Here is a 13,052-nt window from a genome sequence, read left to right on the forward strand (position 1 = left end):
CATTTGGGAAATGAATTCTAGATCAGGCAGCATCAAGAGATACCAAAAAGATACATTTACACATCTGTTACATCTTGTAATAGTCTACGAGGACTGCGTCTAATACCCCAACATGAATATTTAATGATTGCCACCCTAAAAATGTCATGTTCAATAATATTCAACTGTTTTTGACAGATCTGTCTCTATACATAAGGTGAAAAGAGCTTTGGAAGTCTTGAATATGTTCTGTTGTTTTCTTGCCTTTATGATTGTTAACATGAGATGTGTATGTATCTTGTGATAATGAATGCGCTATGGCAAATATATATCCTGATTCAAACCACAAGGAATAAATAAGCTTCAGAGGTTTACAGAATTATCCACTGCCTCTTTTTATATATGTATGGCATGTTAAGGTTCTTCAAGGAAGCCAGCCCATTAGCCAAGTTCAAAACAACACCCCAAGGTATTCTTTTTCTGAGCGCCTTGCCTTTACTAATGAAAAAATGTAGCATTCTATAGGAAAATAGGTAAGCTGACATGGCAACATAAGCAATGAGCTTATTTTCTCTCACTTTACTTCTGTTAAAGGCTATAAAGTCAAAAAGAACTGATCTATGTGAGATAGTGACAACTTATGTCAGCTGAGGATCTCTCCACATGTATTTTAGCTGTGTGCAGTTGTATTCCTCATATAAAGCAGAGGGACTCTATTATAAACATGTTCAAAGGGCTCAAACATACCTGGAAGAAATCAGGGCATCAAACGTGATCACTCAGCTTATAGCTAATTAATAGCCAATGCCTGTTAATGCCTATTGTTACTGCAGTGCAAAACCACTTAAAATACCCATGAATAACATTGGTGACCATTTAAGATGTATATATGGCACTAGCTAGTCAGCAAATCCTGTTTATATCATTACCTTATTACTTACTGAGGTATGCTCGGCCTGTAACCAGCTGTCTTCACATCATTAAGGCTTGTTACTTTGTTATTAAGAATGCCTGTTGAGGTAATTGGAGGTGAAGTTACACATTGCACTCAAAGTATACTAATGGCACTTAAAATGGGGGGTGTGCTAAGTGCCCTCTGAGCATCTCAAAGTTATGCCACTTCAGGAGAGGGTTAACTCTGGGCCACGTTACCCAGCTTTTCTTGGAGTAACTTTAGTTTGCTCCACAAAGATGAAACAAGCAATTTTCAGTCCTTCAGCATCCATGGATGCACTGCTCCCAGCCGCGCTCGCCTCTCCAAAGCAGGGACAGAGCACAGGTGCCCCGGCTCCTAGTGGCAGGTTAGAGCTGTGCAGGCAAGAAACAGTATTAACCCCTAACATGTGACCGTTCACAGCACGTTTTAACTTTGAATACTGCTTAACAGTCCACAGATTTAGTATGATTTAAGTATAACATGTAACTTCAGCCTGATCCTCCAGGTCACTTAAGTCTGTGTCTGTGCATTTCAGTGCAGTGTGTCTAATGGCTGCAGCAGAGAGAAACACTGAGCCTCAGGCTGTACAAAGTTATCCAGCCACTCTATGTTTGTTATTCCCTGCCTGCCAAATGAGTCCATTATGTGCAGCTTAGTCTCTACATGCTGTAGACCAAAGCTGGAGGTGCCTTTATCACAGTTGTCTTAGTCTTTACCCAGACAACTGCCAGCTCAATCCAGTAAATATTCTGTGAAAGTTAAAAGCTAATAGAAAGTAAAATTTTAATATGGTGCCATATTATGGAACATATTGCCAGAGTTTCCTTTAGAAGTTAAAGACCCATGCAGTAACAAGTAGCAAAGCAAGATTTCAGTTGCAATGTTCCATTAGCTTTACAGGATATAAATTAATCACATTAAATGATACATTTTTTTGTAGCAAAGTAACAGGAGTTCATTTAGCAGCAAAATTAAATAGCTCCAGTCTGGAATTTACTTGTAACCACCCAATGGAAAGTGTTAGCTAAAGAGGAGACTGACTGAATTAGTGACAGATCAGGGTAAGATTCACTCAGTCTTTCAAATAATTCATTAGTGAAGGGGGTTTTTTTCACCTCTGGCACAAACAAGTAAATCCCAGAATGGTACTTAGTAGACTTACATGTTTCTCAGTGGAGGCATTGTTTTATTTTACATGTCAATCTTCATTTCCAATTGCAAAATATAATTGTGTAATCACACTTTTAACTGAAGTAAATACATTAATATTATTTAAATTGTTTGTCGTAATCTCACAAAAAGTATGGCAATGTGCATATACAAATGGAAAAGAGTATTGTTCCATTAAATTTGCACTGCATTTTCTGAAACAAAAATCTCTGTATGTACAGAAAAACCTATCAGTTTAATTTTAAGGATGAATGAAGTGCGTGATCAGGTGTGCATATAAAGAAGAATGATAGAATTATATGGTCTTGATCTTCTACTAATTTCCAGTATTACCATTATACCAAATCAGCAATGGGATTTTATTCAGGGACATTTTGCAGGACTTCAGGATCAGATGTGGCTGCTGTCCAATGCCTAGAAGCGCTCTGAACATTCAAATGTCAACATTTTTTTTTTAATTTGGCAAAAATGGTGTGGGGCAGCATTTGTAGCATTACAGTGCCCTCTAATGCTGCATTGGGGTTGTGAGTAAAAAGCACATCCTTGTTCCTAAACTGTACAAAATGTGAACCTGCACGACCTGCCAGAAACAAATGTTATCTACCAACACTGCCGTATTTCATGGTAGCGTAGAGTGTCACAGGTTACATCTTCTTAATAGCTTGGAGAAAGCAGAAAAAGTGGGATGTTGTCAGGGCAGCTTGTAAGTGTCATAAACTCTTGGATGAAAGTAACTGCAGTTGTAATCAAGAGTTTAACGTTTTCGTAAATGCATTTGTCCTAAAGGGAAGGTCATAATCCCACAAAGGGCTTAGTGAGGAAACCAGTCCTCCCCTGAAGATTTTTGGAAACTTTGACAGAATATGTACTATATATTTTCTGTTATTTTTAGCATTTCCATAAAATGAGTAAGAGTTAAAATTGGCTTAGTTCATCGTAATTACTTAGGAGTCAGTTCCACCTTGGCAGGAAATCTCATAAAAAACAGATATGAGTTTCAGCGCTCACAAAAGTTGGAGATGTTATCAGGAATCAAAGTGATTAGGTCATGTACTTTATTGTTTGCTCAAGCATTCATTTTTCATGGCAAGATTTTGTGAACTGTAATGTAGGGTAGTGTGATGATCATGGCATGAACATGGGTTATCACTCAATGCAGTGATTTTCAAAAGAAGGATCCTTGTGTAAAACCAAAACCACTCTACACTTGCAGACAATGTTTACTCAGCCTCTTGAACCTGGTCTGTCAAATTTTCTCTTTATTTTAAGCCCCTGTATACTATTTTTCCATTGTACTAACCAGAAAATTGAGTAATTTTACATAATGGTAGCTATTTCTGAATCTAGGGACAGCTAATTTGTTCAATCATATCATAAATAGTCAGAAGGTGTAGTAGTTCAGGAGAGCTTTTAATATGTCTCTAGCATTGTGAAGTCTTGTCTGGTGTGCTTCAAATGACACCAGCATTTGTGTATATTATGCAAAAACATGTAAATAGTTTTAAACTCCTTTTACACAAGCGGAAACAATGACAATATGTCAGAATTAGCTTTCATGTAAGTGATTTGTGTGTAATTATTCATAGAAACATTCTCTACAGAAGTCCACACATCAATGCATTGTGCACGTGCGCGTGCATCCCTGTCCCTTTCTTTCTCTGTCTTGTTTCCACAATTAATTACAGTTCCAGGTGATGTATCTGATTTAAAAGAAGAACAGATTGAAAAATACACCTTTTCCCCCAAGAACCTGTGACTGCATTTGACATGAAACACAGTACAACTTGTACTTGTCCTCTCAGTTTTTCAGAATCTCTTTGAAAAGGGGATTGATAAAATATCTCCTTTCATCCTGATCAGTGCACCTAAAGTGCAGGAAAGTAGCATCTTGATGTAAAAACCTGCTAACAAAATTGTTGATTTGATATGTCAGCTTGCCTACCAGGAGCTGTCACAATCTAATGATATTGTCTTTCTCTTGCAGTTGAGCACCCTGACAAAATGGCTAATGACCAAGGTACAGTGGCCTCAATCTGTCACGTTTTCTCTTAGATTCAATGCTGAACGTTAGGAACGATGTCATTCGTTGCTTTGCATTCTGGTTTTCACCTGGGCTGCACACCTGATGAGGCATACACTGGCGTGATAATTAATCTTGTTAATGAAGTTCTGCTTGGCTGAGGCTGCTGCTTTGATGGGGAAGATGTAAATTTTCTTGAGAGGAAATTGTTTTGTCTCTTTTCTGAAGGACCAATTAAAATGTCAAGCTTCTTTGTATGAAATAAATTTTTAGTCTCTCTGCTGCACTTCTGAATAATTCACATTAAGTATAATTAAGCTCAGCATAATTTTCAAGCTGCTCTTGCACCCTTTCATGGGTTATAGATTAGAGTTCTGAAACCTTACAATGAAAAATCATAAATCATCTTTCTCTCTCAAATCAGCAGCCCTTGTTTCACAAAAGCAAAGTTTACTCAACTTTTCAAGGCATTATCATTGCTATCCTTTCCAAATATGAGTTTTGTTCCTGTTGGTCACATCCCTTCTGCTCTTAAAGTATTGCAGTTTTTCATTATTTGTAGCATGTGTTGATTGGAATTTTTCTTTAGCTGTTTCTTGCTCCAAATTGATTTATTTTAAATGTTCATCGCACTTGCAGCTACAGCATCTTGCACTCATATAGAAGAATTTAAACCGCTGATGGGAAAATATTCCTAATGAAATTTGAAAACCTTCATATTGAAAGGGTGGGAAGCCACACTGGGAATTTGAACTCAACTTTCTACTAATTTCAGTTAGAAGAGGGTATTTGCCTTGTCTTTACTAGGAAAAAAAAAGATTAATTCTTAACCTCATTTAAGCAATTTAAGTTAACCAGCAGTAAAGTCCTAGTAAAGATGAGACAGTTGTAGTTTAACATGACTTAGCAAGTTAAGGTAAACCCAGGGATCCTCCATACTCTTTATTTTAACCAGTTAGTTCATAGTAGATACCCACTGTCTTGTCTTCACTCAGATTTTCCTTGTGTGAGCTGCTATAGGTAACATGAAGTAAAAACACAACTGTTCCCCCCTGTAAAGGCACAGTCTTAAGTAGCCTTAAAAAAGCATCTTAGTATTTCAGCATGTCATTCTTTCCTTTTTTTTTTAAGGTTGAAGGGCCTGAAAATAGATAAATATTGAAACTTGTCACTTGATTTCAATCAACATCATTTTAATACCTGAATACGTTTCATTTTTCAATGCATTTACCATAGTGTTTTGAAAAGAAAAAATGTAGGAGACCCAAAATAACCCAAAATTAAATTGTGAATACATTTTCCACAAAACTCCATTAAAAATAGTCTTTATGATGAGGGTCAACAAATGTCAGGAGCACTTCATAATGATGAGCCAAAAAGTTATAATTTTCTGTGTTAACCCGGGGTGGATCCAAGGTTCTCCAATGGGGCGTGCAAGCACAGTGGCCAGTGCTACAGGGTGGCTGCATCCCCCTGCTCCCAGCCTCCTCCCTGTGCCCCCCCAGCCCCTAACTTGGGTGGGCAGACCATGCCATGGGAGTAACAGCTGGGGACTTTTTGAAATCCCCAAGAAGGTAAGAATTCCCTACCTTTCCCCATCCCTCCGTTCTCAGAGGCACAACCTCTCCTCTTCCTTCCCTTCCCATTCTTCCCTCGCCCTGTGCCGCTGCCAGTGTCCCTGCTGTCCTAGGAAGGGGTGGGTGGGGGGGTGCAGAGTTAGTAGAGAGAGGCTGTGGACGGGGTAGGCTCAGCCCTGGACAGCAGCAGCGGGAGCAGCAGCAGCAGAGTCTCTACCCACCCCCTCCCCAGACTTCCCCGCCTTATTCTCAGCTCCTCTCACCCCCAAGACAGTAGGGATATCAACTGCAGTATGAAGGGGAGGGCAGAAGAGTGGGGAAGGGGCATGAATGGGAGGGAAGGAGGCATGCCTCAGCAGGGAGGGGAAGGGGTTCTTACCTTCTTTGGGACTTAAAAACATTGTCAGCAGCTTCTGACACAAAGTCAAAAAGGGGGGTGCTACTGCACTCCTTCTGGATCTGCCCTGAGGTTACGTCAAGACATTTGACTCTCTAGCCCCAATAGATAGCAAGTGTGATTTGGACCTATAACTCACTTAAATGTCTTTAAGGATCCCAAACAGATTTCTTTACCTTTTCCTTAAATCAGTAAAACCAAGCATCATGAATTAAGATCCCCAGTTGTTACAGTTCCAGGCATCTCCCACTGACAAAGTGTTTGGTCTGCCTCTGGTGTCAGATTGCGAGTGGGGGTCATCAGTTAATTCTGTTCTGTTCTTCCTGTTCACCTTGATGCTGTTTTGCTCAAATACTTTGAATAAAGGGACTTGGGAGGATCTTTGGTTATCATGTTTGCTAGTATTTCAGTAAGCGTTCTGCATGGTAAATTAGGACTAGAAAGTGAAATGCAAAGGGATAATCAGGAATTCCCCTGACCACAGAGGTGTTTTTCAGTGATAACTATAGCTTTTCAAGTCATTACTGTATGGGCTCTATTTCAACAAGGATGAAAACAATGGTGTATATTAAATAATACTGTGCATTGAATGTTTAGCAGCAAGTTGCAGTATTTTGGACATATATGTCCCTTTCCCATGTGGTGGCAGATAACCAATTTAAACCCCAACTCAAGATCAGATTCAGCTCAGGCATCCTTCTCCTGCACCCACAATGAGCTTCGGAGCTCTATATGGGTACAGGCTTCTCATGAGGGCTGTGGTTTTCTCTCGGCACCATGGTTTCCTTTCTGAATAAGTTTTTTGAGCAATTATTGTAGCCTTGATGTTCTGTTATCCTGTCCTACCTCTAGTTCAGATTTTCTGTGTATTGATAGCACAGGCACTATCCATGGAAAAGACACATGGGCCACATTCAGATGAGCGCAGACATACGGTTCCCCGGGGACAACTATCAGCAAACAACTTGTGCTACTGCTTGTTGTCCCTGGGGAACACCCATACCCTGCACCCTGTGGCATGCAACAGGCTACCTTGGGTGGGGTAGAGGAGGCTGGGGCCAGCAACTTCGGAAGCTGCAGCCTTACTTGGGGGCCAGGGAAGCTGTAGCCACATGGCTCCTGGACATGGCCATGGTGTCAAAATGAAATTAGGGTCAGCTATGATCCTGTTCCCTACCACTGGCTTATTTCTAGGTAGCACTTAGCAAACATTTAGACACATTTATTGAATATTCTACATATGGACTTACTGACTGACCCTGTTTCCTGGGGAGTGGAAAATAAGCAGGGGGGAAAAAAGGCATAGATTTATTTTTTCCTTTTCATTGACATGTCTGATGCCTCTTCCCCCCTCCTCCCCTCCCCAGCTTGGGGGAAAAAATGAGAGCCTCTGCAGGGAGGACTGCTATGGCCCTTTTGAGGAACACTGCTGTGGTTTGATTCATGTGGAGATGTAAATCAGAATGCCAAATGAAAGCAGAGCTAATCTGTTTAGGATATGTGAGTGTATCCTCCTTGTCTCATCCAATGTTCAGATCACAAAAAGTGGGATTCTGCCTAGAAACCCGTGCTTCGTACCTCCCTTTCTACTCTGATAGCCACATCCTTCACTACAGATCCAAGGGACCTGTGGAATATTGTGCACGCATCAAGTGCCGTTCCTCAGGTCTCTTGGACTTTTCCTGGAACATCACAGATACAATACTCCAACCCCACAACTCCTAGTAGTACTGCAGATTGAGTATTGGCCTGTCACTTCTAGAAACTTTTCATTTCTAAAGGGTATATATCATACTCATAGAAATGAAACAGAAAACCATAGCAGCACTGTGGAAGCAATAAGATGAACAGAAGTGTCAGGCTGACAGTTGTAAGAGCACAAGCTTGGGGGCTGAATCAGATTGGAGTATTTTGTGTTGTCCCTTTATTGAGATTCAGAGTTCTTTGTTCATGGGCGTCTGTGCCTGGCTCATATCGGGCTCGCTGTCAGCATTTTAAAATTGATCACCAAAATTGTTATTGACATGGGAGCTGCAGTTCAGCATGTGTTAAAAATCCAAGATATTTGTCTGAGTGCCTAAATTTAGGCATCCAAGTATGAAAGTGTTGGCATAAGTGGCTTCTCCAAGGCCAGAGAACAAGTCACTGTCATTTTTAGTCAGTTTTGATTGTGAATGTTTTTGATTGTCACAGATAGGAATATTTAACTCCCCCATATTTATAGTGAAACTTTGTGACCCAAAACCCAGGAATGATAGGAAAAAATAAGCTGGGAATGGGATGCCTCATGGGAGCACAACAATACAGACTCTGACAGCTAGATCAGGGTTGGAAGTTATTTGCAGCACATACAAATGGTGCTATTGACTCTTTAGTTAAATGTGTTAGTGGTCGTAGGTCAGCTAGCAGAGTATAGCTTTCCACACTCTCATTGTCCCTGATGGAAAGGAGGCCAAAGAGTGACAAGTAAACATCTCTCTTCCAATTCTAGAGTTAGCTCCTTTGGATTTCACAGTTAATGATCATTTGAGCTATCCGGTGGAGGTACTATATATATGTATGTATGTATGTATATATATATATAGTGTATCTGCACAGGTGTGTGTGCATAAATATATATATATATACACACACACACACACACACACACACACACACACACACACACACACACACACACACACACACACATATATATATATAGTGTATCTCCACCGGATAGCTCAAATATATATGCACACAAACCTGTGGAGATACTATATAGATAGTGTGTGTGTGTGTGTGTGTGTGTATCTATATGTATCTCTCTCTCTATATATAGATATATATGACCACAGAAAATACAGGTCTTCCACAGATGTCAAAAGAACTATTTCATAAGTACTGCATATTTATAAATAATTAAAAGATAAAATAGTGTCACTGGAATAACCTTTTGTTTCTGTACAGATGAGGAATGTGTGTGTTCTAGTGGATTAAATAAGCTTAATGAAAGGTTTAGTTGGATTGCATAAAGGCTTTAGCCATTGCTTTATATCTTAATGCTATTGTGCGATCCAATCTAAACCATAAACTCAGGGGGTTAAGTTCCTATTGGAACACCAGCCAGAGGCAGTGAGTTCTCCAATGTGTTTGTGGAATTTTTTTGGTTGAGTCATCTTACTGATATATAGTAAATGTAGTTGCTGTTGTTGTAGCATTAGGATATTCATTGCTCATGTTAATCATTGTAAATTATTCTAGCACCACTCATACATAAATGTGCTGTCAGGATAGCTCTAATATACTATTTAAACTTATTTATGGGTGTATTATACATGCAACACTAATTTTCATCCTTCTGTGTTATCTGTTTTAGGGATATCTAGGGTGTTTGGCACATTAGCATCTAAGCTAAGTTTTAATGCCATGTTATCCTGGTGTCAAATTCTATTGAGCCAAATTCTGAGGTATTTAACTGATATAAATGGGGCAAGGATATCATCCCAGTAGTAGCTTGCCTGACTAAAAACTTAGTGAAAACTGAGTAAGAACTGTAGGATTTGGCTCAGTCACTTTAGCAATTCATTAGATGACTTCAGCTTAATGCTTTACACTTTTTGGTCTGCCTCAATGCTCATCAAAGTCAGTGGGAGTCTTTTCCATTACTTCAGAGCATTGGATCAGGCCCTACGGGCCTTTTCCATCACAAATGTCATTCTCATAGAAATTAACCCTATTTAAGGCCTTCTACTTCATTCCCCTGCTAGTGAAGGATTGTTCCCTCCAGCATGCTCTCCAGCTTTCCTTTCACAGAGCTTTTCATCTTGGCATCTAAAAGATTGTCATGCCTGAAAAAGATCCACATATTTCCCAGAATCCAAAACATTGCAGAGAAATATGAACTAATTCATGCCCTTTTTCCCCCTTTTAACTCTGCCTGTGCTCTGTTCACCCCCTTCCCCCCACCCTCCTGTTTCTTTTGCTGTTAACAGTCTGCCCATCTTTCCCCTGGGGCAGGGTTTGGTTAAAGTCATGAAAGAGAGATACAAATTCATTCTCTTGGGCTTAAATGTGGCCAATACAGGAATATGGGCATGAAGGGGGAACAAATTTCCTGGTACAGCAGGACTTAACCTTGACTTTAAGTGGCAGCTGTGCCATTGCAGAGCACTCAGATAACAAGAGAGCTGGACCCAAGAAAGTAGGTGGGATGCTGGTAGTGACAATGCAAAACTGCCAGTTCAGCCTAACTCACTAACTCCTGCTGTCAGCTCTTCAGTATTCAAAAGGTCAGAAGAATGAGCTAGGAAAGTAGCCAGGAGCACAAGGCAGGCACTTGTCAACAAAGGAGAAGGCAAAAGAGATGGAATAGATGAAGGAAACAGTTAAGGGCACAGTGAAATGCTTACAAACTAGAAGTGCCCAGCTGGGTGTAGGAGAGGAATAGGCAGTAACACAGACATTTTAGTAGAACTTTTGTACATGTTTATAGAGCCACTGTCATCCAGAAAATCCTGTTGTTTTTTTTTAAGGAAATGTATAAAATAAGAATCATTGGGCAAGGAAACGCAGCAAGGAAGTTCAAGAGTGCATTATAGAAATGTTCTAGTAAGTAAATACATAACTGGGCAGTTTGCGTCCTGGGCTGTGGTGGCGCATAAAACAGAGGCAGCTGCTTGGCTGGCAGTAGCAGTGGCTGCTGCTTTTGTGCCCCCACCCCCTAAATCTGTGTCCAGGGCTACTGCCCTGTTTATCTCACCTTTAGTCACTCTACTACAAGTACATTTATAATAATAATAGGCAGTAGTTGGAATTAGGAAACAAAGAACAGAAATTGTCTGGATTTCTTTGAAATGTAACTTGGGGCATGCTCATTTTTGCACTTTTTCCAGAATGTGCACTTCTAAAGAAAACGGTTATCAATAACATTTTACTCCAATTCCGTAACAACATAAATTATCATAACAATAAATAGCAAATGCAACGCTATTTGTATTGTTTTTGTCAATGCAGATATTTGGCTGAGAAACAATTGTGGCTGACCTTAATAATCACTTATCCCAGCTGAGTCTGAAGGAAAATGGTCGAGAGAGATATGGTTGTTATGGGTGACCTCAACTACCCTGACATCTGCTGGGAGGAGCAGTCAGCCAACTAACCACTCACCTAGGTTCTTAACCTGCATACAGGACCTCCACCTAACGCAGGCGGTATACAATCTCATTAGGGGAAATGCCTTGCTGGACTTAGCGTTAGCTACAAGAGATGACTTGGTGGGAACTCTGCAGGTACAAGGTAACCTAGGGGATAGTGACCATCGATTGACTGAATTCACCATCCGGCGAAGGGTGGGTAGATCTCAGCATAAGAACTCTACAAAATCTCAGCATAAAAACATTCCTAAAGTAGCATTTTCAAAACATGGGACTAAACCCAAGATGTGACATTTAAGACTTTGTGCCTGTAAAGACAGTATACATTGGGCCACTGAAAAACAGCACATATCTTTGGCCTACTTGGTAATATAAATCATTCTGCATTAAAGATCCTGCTTATGTTAGTGAGAGCTGGGAAAAAAATCATCTGAGCCTCCAAGGCATACAATTAATTGGTTTAGGAAAGCTTTTCCATTTGCTAAGTGCTTTTCTAAAACTTTAAAACTTTAGCGTCACACTGAACTCGTGCCCTTATAATGGACCCTGCACCTGCAGGGAGGAAATCTCTATCAGCCCACGTGGCCACTCCATGAGGTTATGAGAAAATGTTTTAGGTCCCTCTCTCCCTGGAGAGGGCTTACTTGAAATATCACTTGCCTTGAAATCGCTTTCCACAATCAGCATGGAGCCAAACAAACAAAAACATTATTACAAAGGATCAAAGGATTTAACATGTGCAAAACTGACTATAGATTTAGAGACAGAAAAGCAACAAGAAAAGTTCCATACCGTCTCACTTAGCCACACCGTAGCCTTCCTGGAGGGGTTGCCAGACTCACCTGGTATCAGCCTTCCTGCTCTGTGTCTTCCTGCTCTGGGACCTCTGGGTCTCTCTGACACTTCTTATCCCACCACTAACTACTCCAGCCACCTCCCCACCATCAGCATTGTCAACAGTGCTCAACAGCATTCTCCTGACTCTCAAACATTAAGGCTGGCCCGAGGTACTTGGTGTTGCATTGGCTGGATGGTATAGAGCTGATTTCCCCGTTACAGGCAGGCAGTGCCTAACATCTTCTGTCTGTGTCTGGGAGTGGCAATTCTTCATGCCCTAGAATCACAACAGCAAAAGAGATATAGCTGTTCTGCCCACTCTCTTTCCTTGATTAAACTATATACAAAACCATAAAGATACATACAGGGCATTTTTACACATGCCCAGAGGATCCAGGGTGGAGGGGGGTGCCTGCTATAATTGAAGCACCCACAGTGTCACATGTATTCAGCATTCTGCGCTTCAAAATGGTAGCAGGGACACTTTAACTAAAGCTCATTTGATAGCCTTTAGTTAAAGTACCCCTGTCGCCATCCTGAAGTGAGGGGACACTGAATACACGTGGCGCAGAGGCAAAATAACATGTGTTGGAGCGGACATCCAGCATGTATGTAGGTGCACACAGACAATATCTTTGGGAGAGACCTTGTTACCCTGAGTGCTTCGTGGAGTAACAAGGAATAACGGTCATAAGTTGCTAGAGAGTAGGTTCAGACTAGACATTAGAAGGCACTACTTCACAGTCAGGGCGGCCAGGATCTGGAACCAACTTCCAAGGGAAGTGGTGATGGCCTGATTGTCTTATGATAAAATGACTGGCTTTATGGAGGTGGAAAGACCAGTGGATGTGATGCACCTTGACTTTAGCAAGGCTTTTGATACTATCTCTCCCACAACGTTTTTGTAAGCAAGCTAAAAAAGTATGGGTTCAATGAATGAATTGGGTGGATAGAAACTGGCTGGATCGTTGGGCTCGAAGGATAGTAATCAATGGCTCAA

At 40.7% G+C, this 13,052-nt stretch overlaps 1 protein-coding gene across 2 annotated transcripts in view; it reads left to right on the forward strand.

The window, feature by feature from the left end:
- Nucleotides 1–13,052, forward strand: part of DCC (DCC netrin 1 receptor) — a 1,013,322-nt gene that overhangs the window by 897,666 nt on the left and 102,604 nt on the right. For both annotated transcript variants that reach the window (XM_090037801.1, XM_090037802.1), the window contains exon 21: nucleotides 4,071–4,103. In XM_090037801.1, coding sequence (XP_089893927.1) covers nucleotides 4,071–4,103 — 33 coding nt within the window. The remainder of the gene's footprint in view (nucleotides 1–4,070; nucleotides 4,104–13,052) is intronic.

This window comes from Crocodylus siamensis, chromosome 3, assembly GCF_052110815.1.
Source record: "Crocodylus siamensis isolate JL-2025a chromosome 3, ASM5211081v1, whole genome shotgun sequence".
Classification (NCBI taxonomy): domain Eukaryota; kingdom Metazoa; phylum Chordata; order Crocodylia; family Crocodylidae; genus Crocodylus; species Crocodylus siamensis.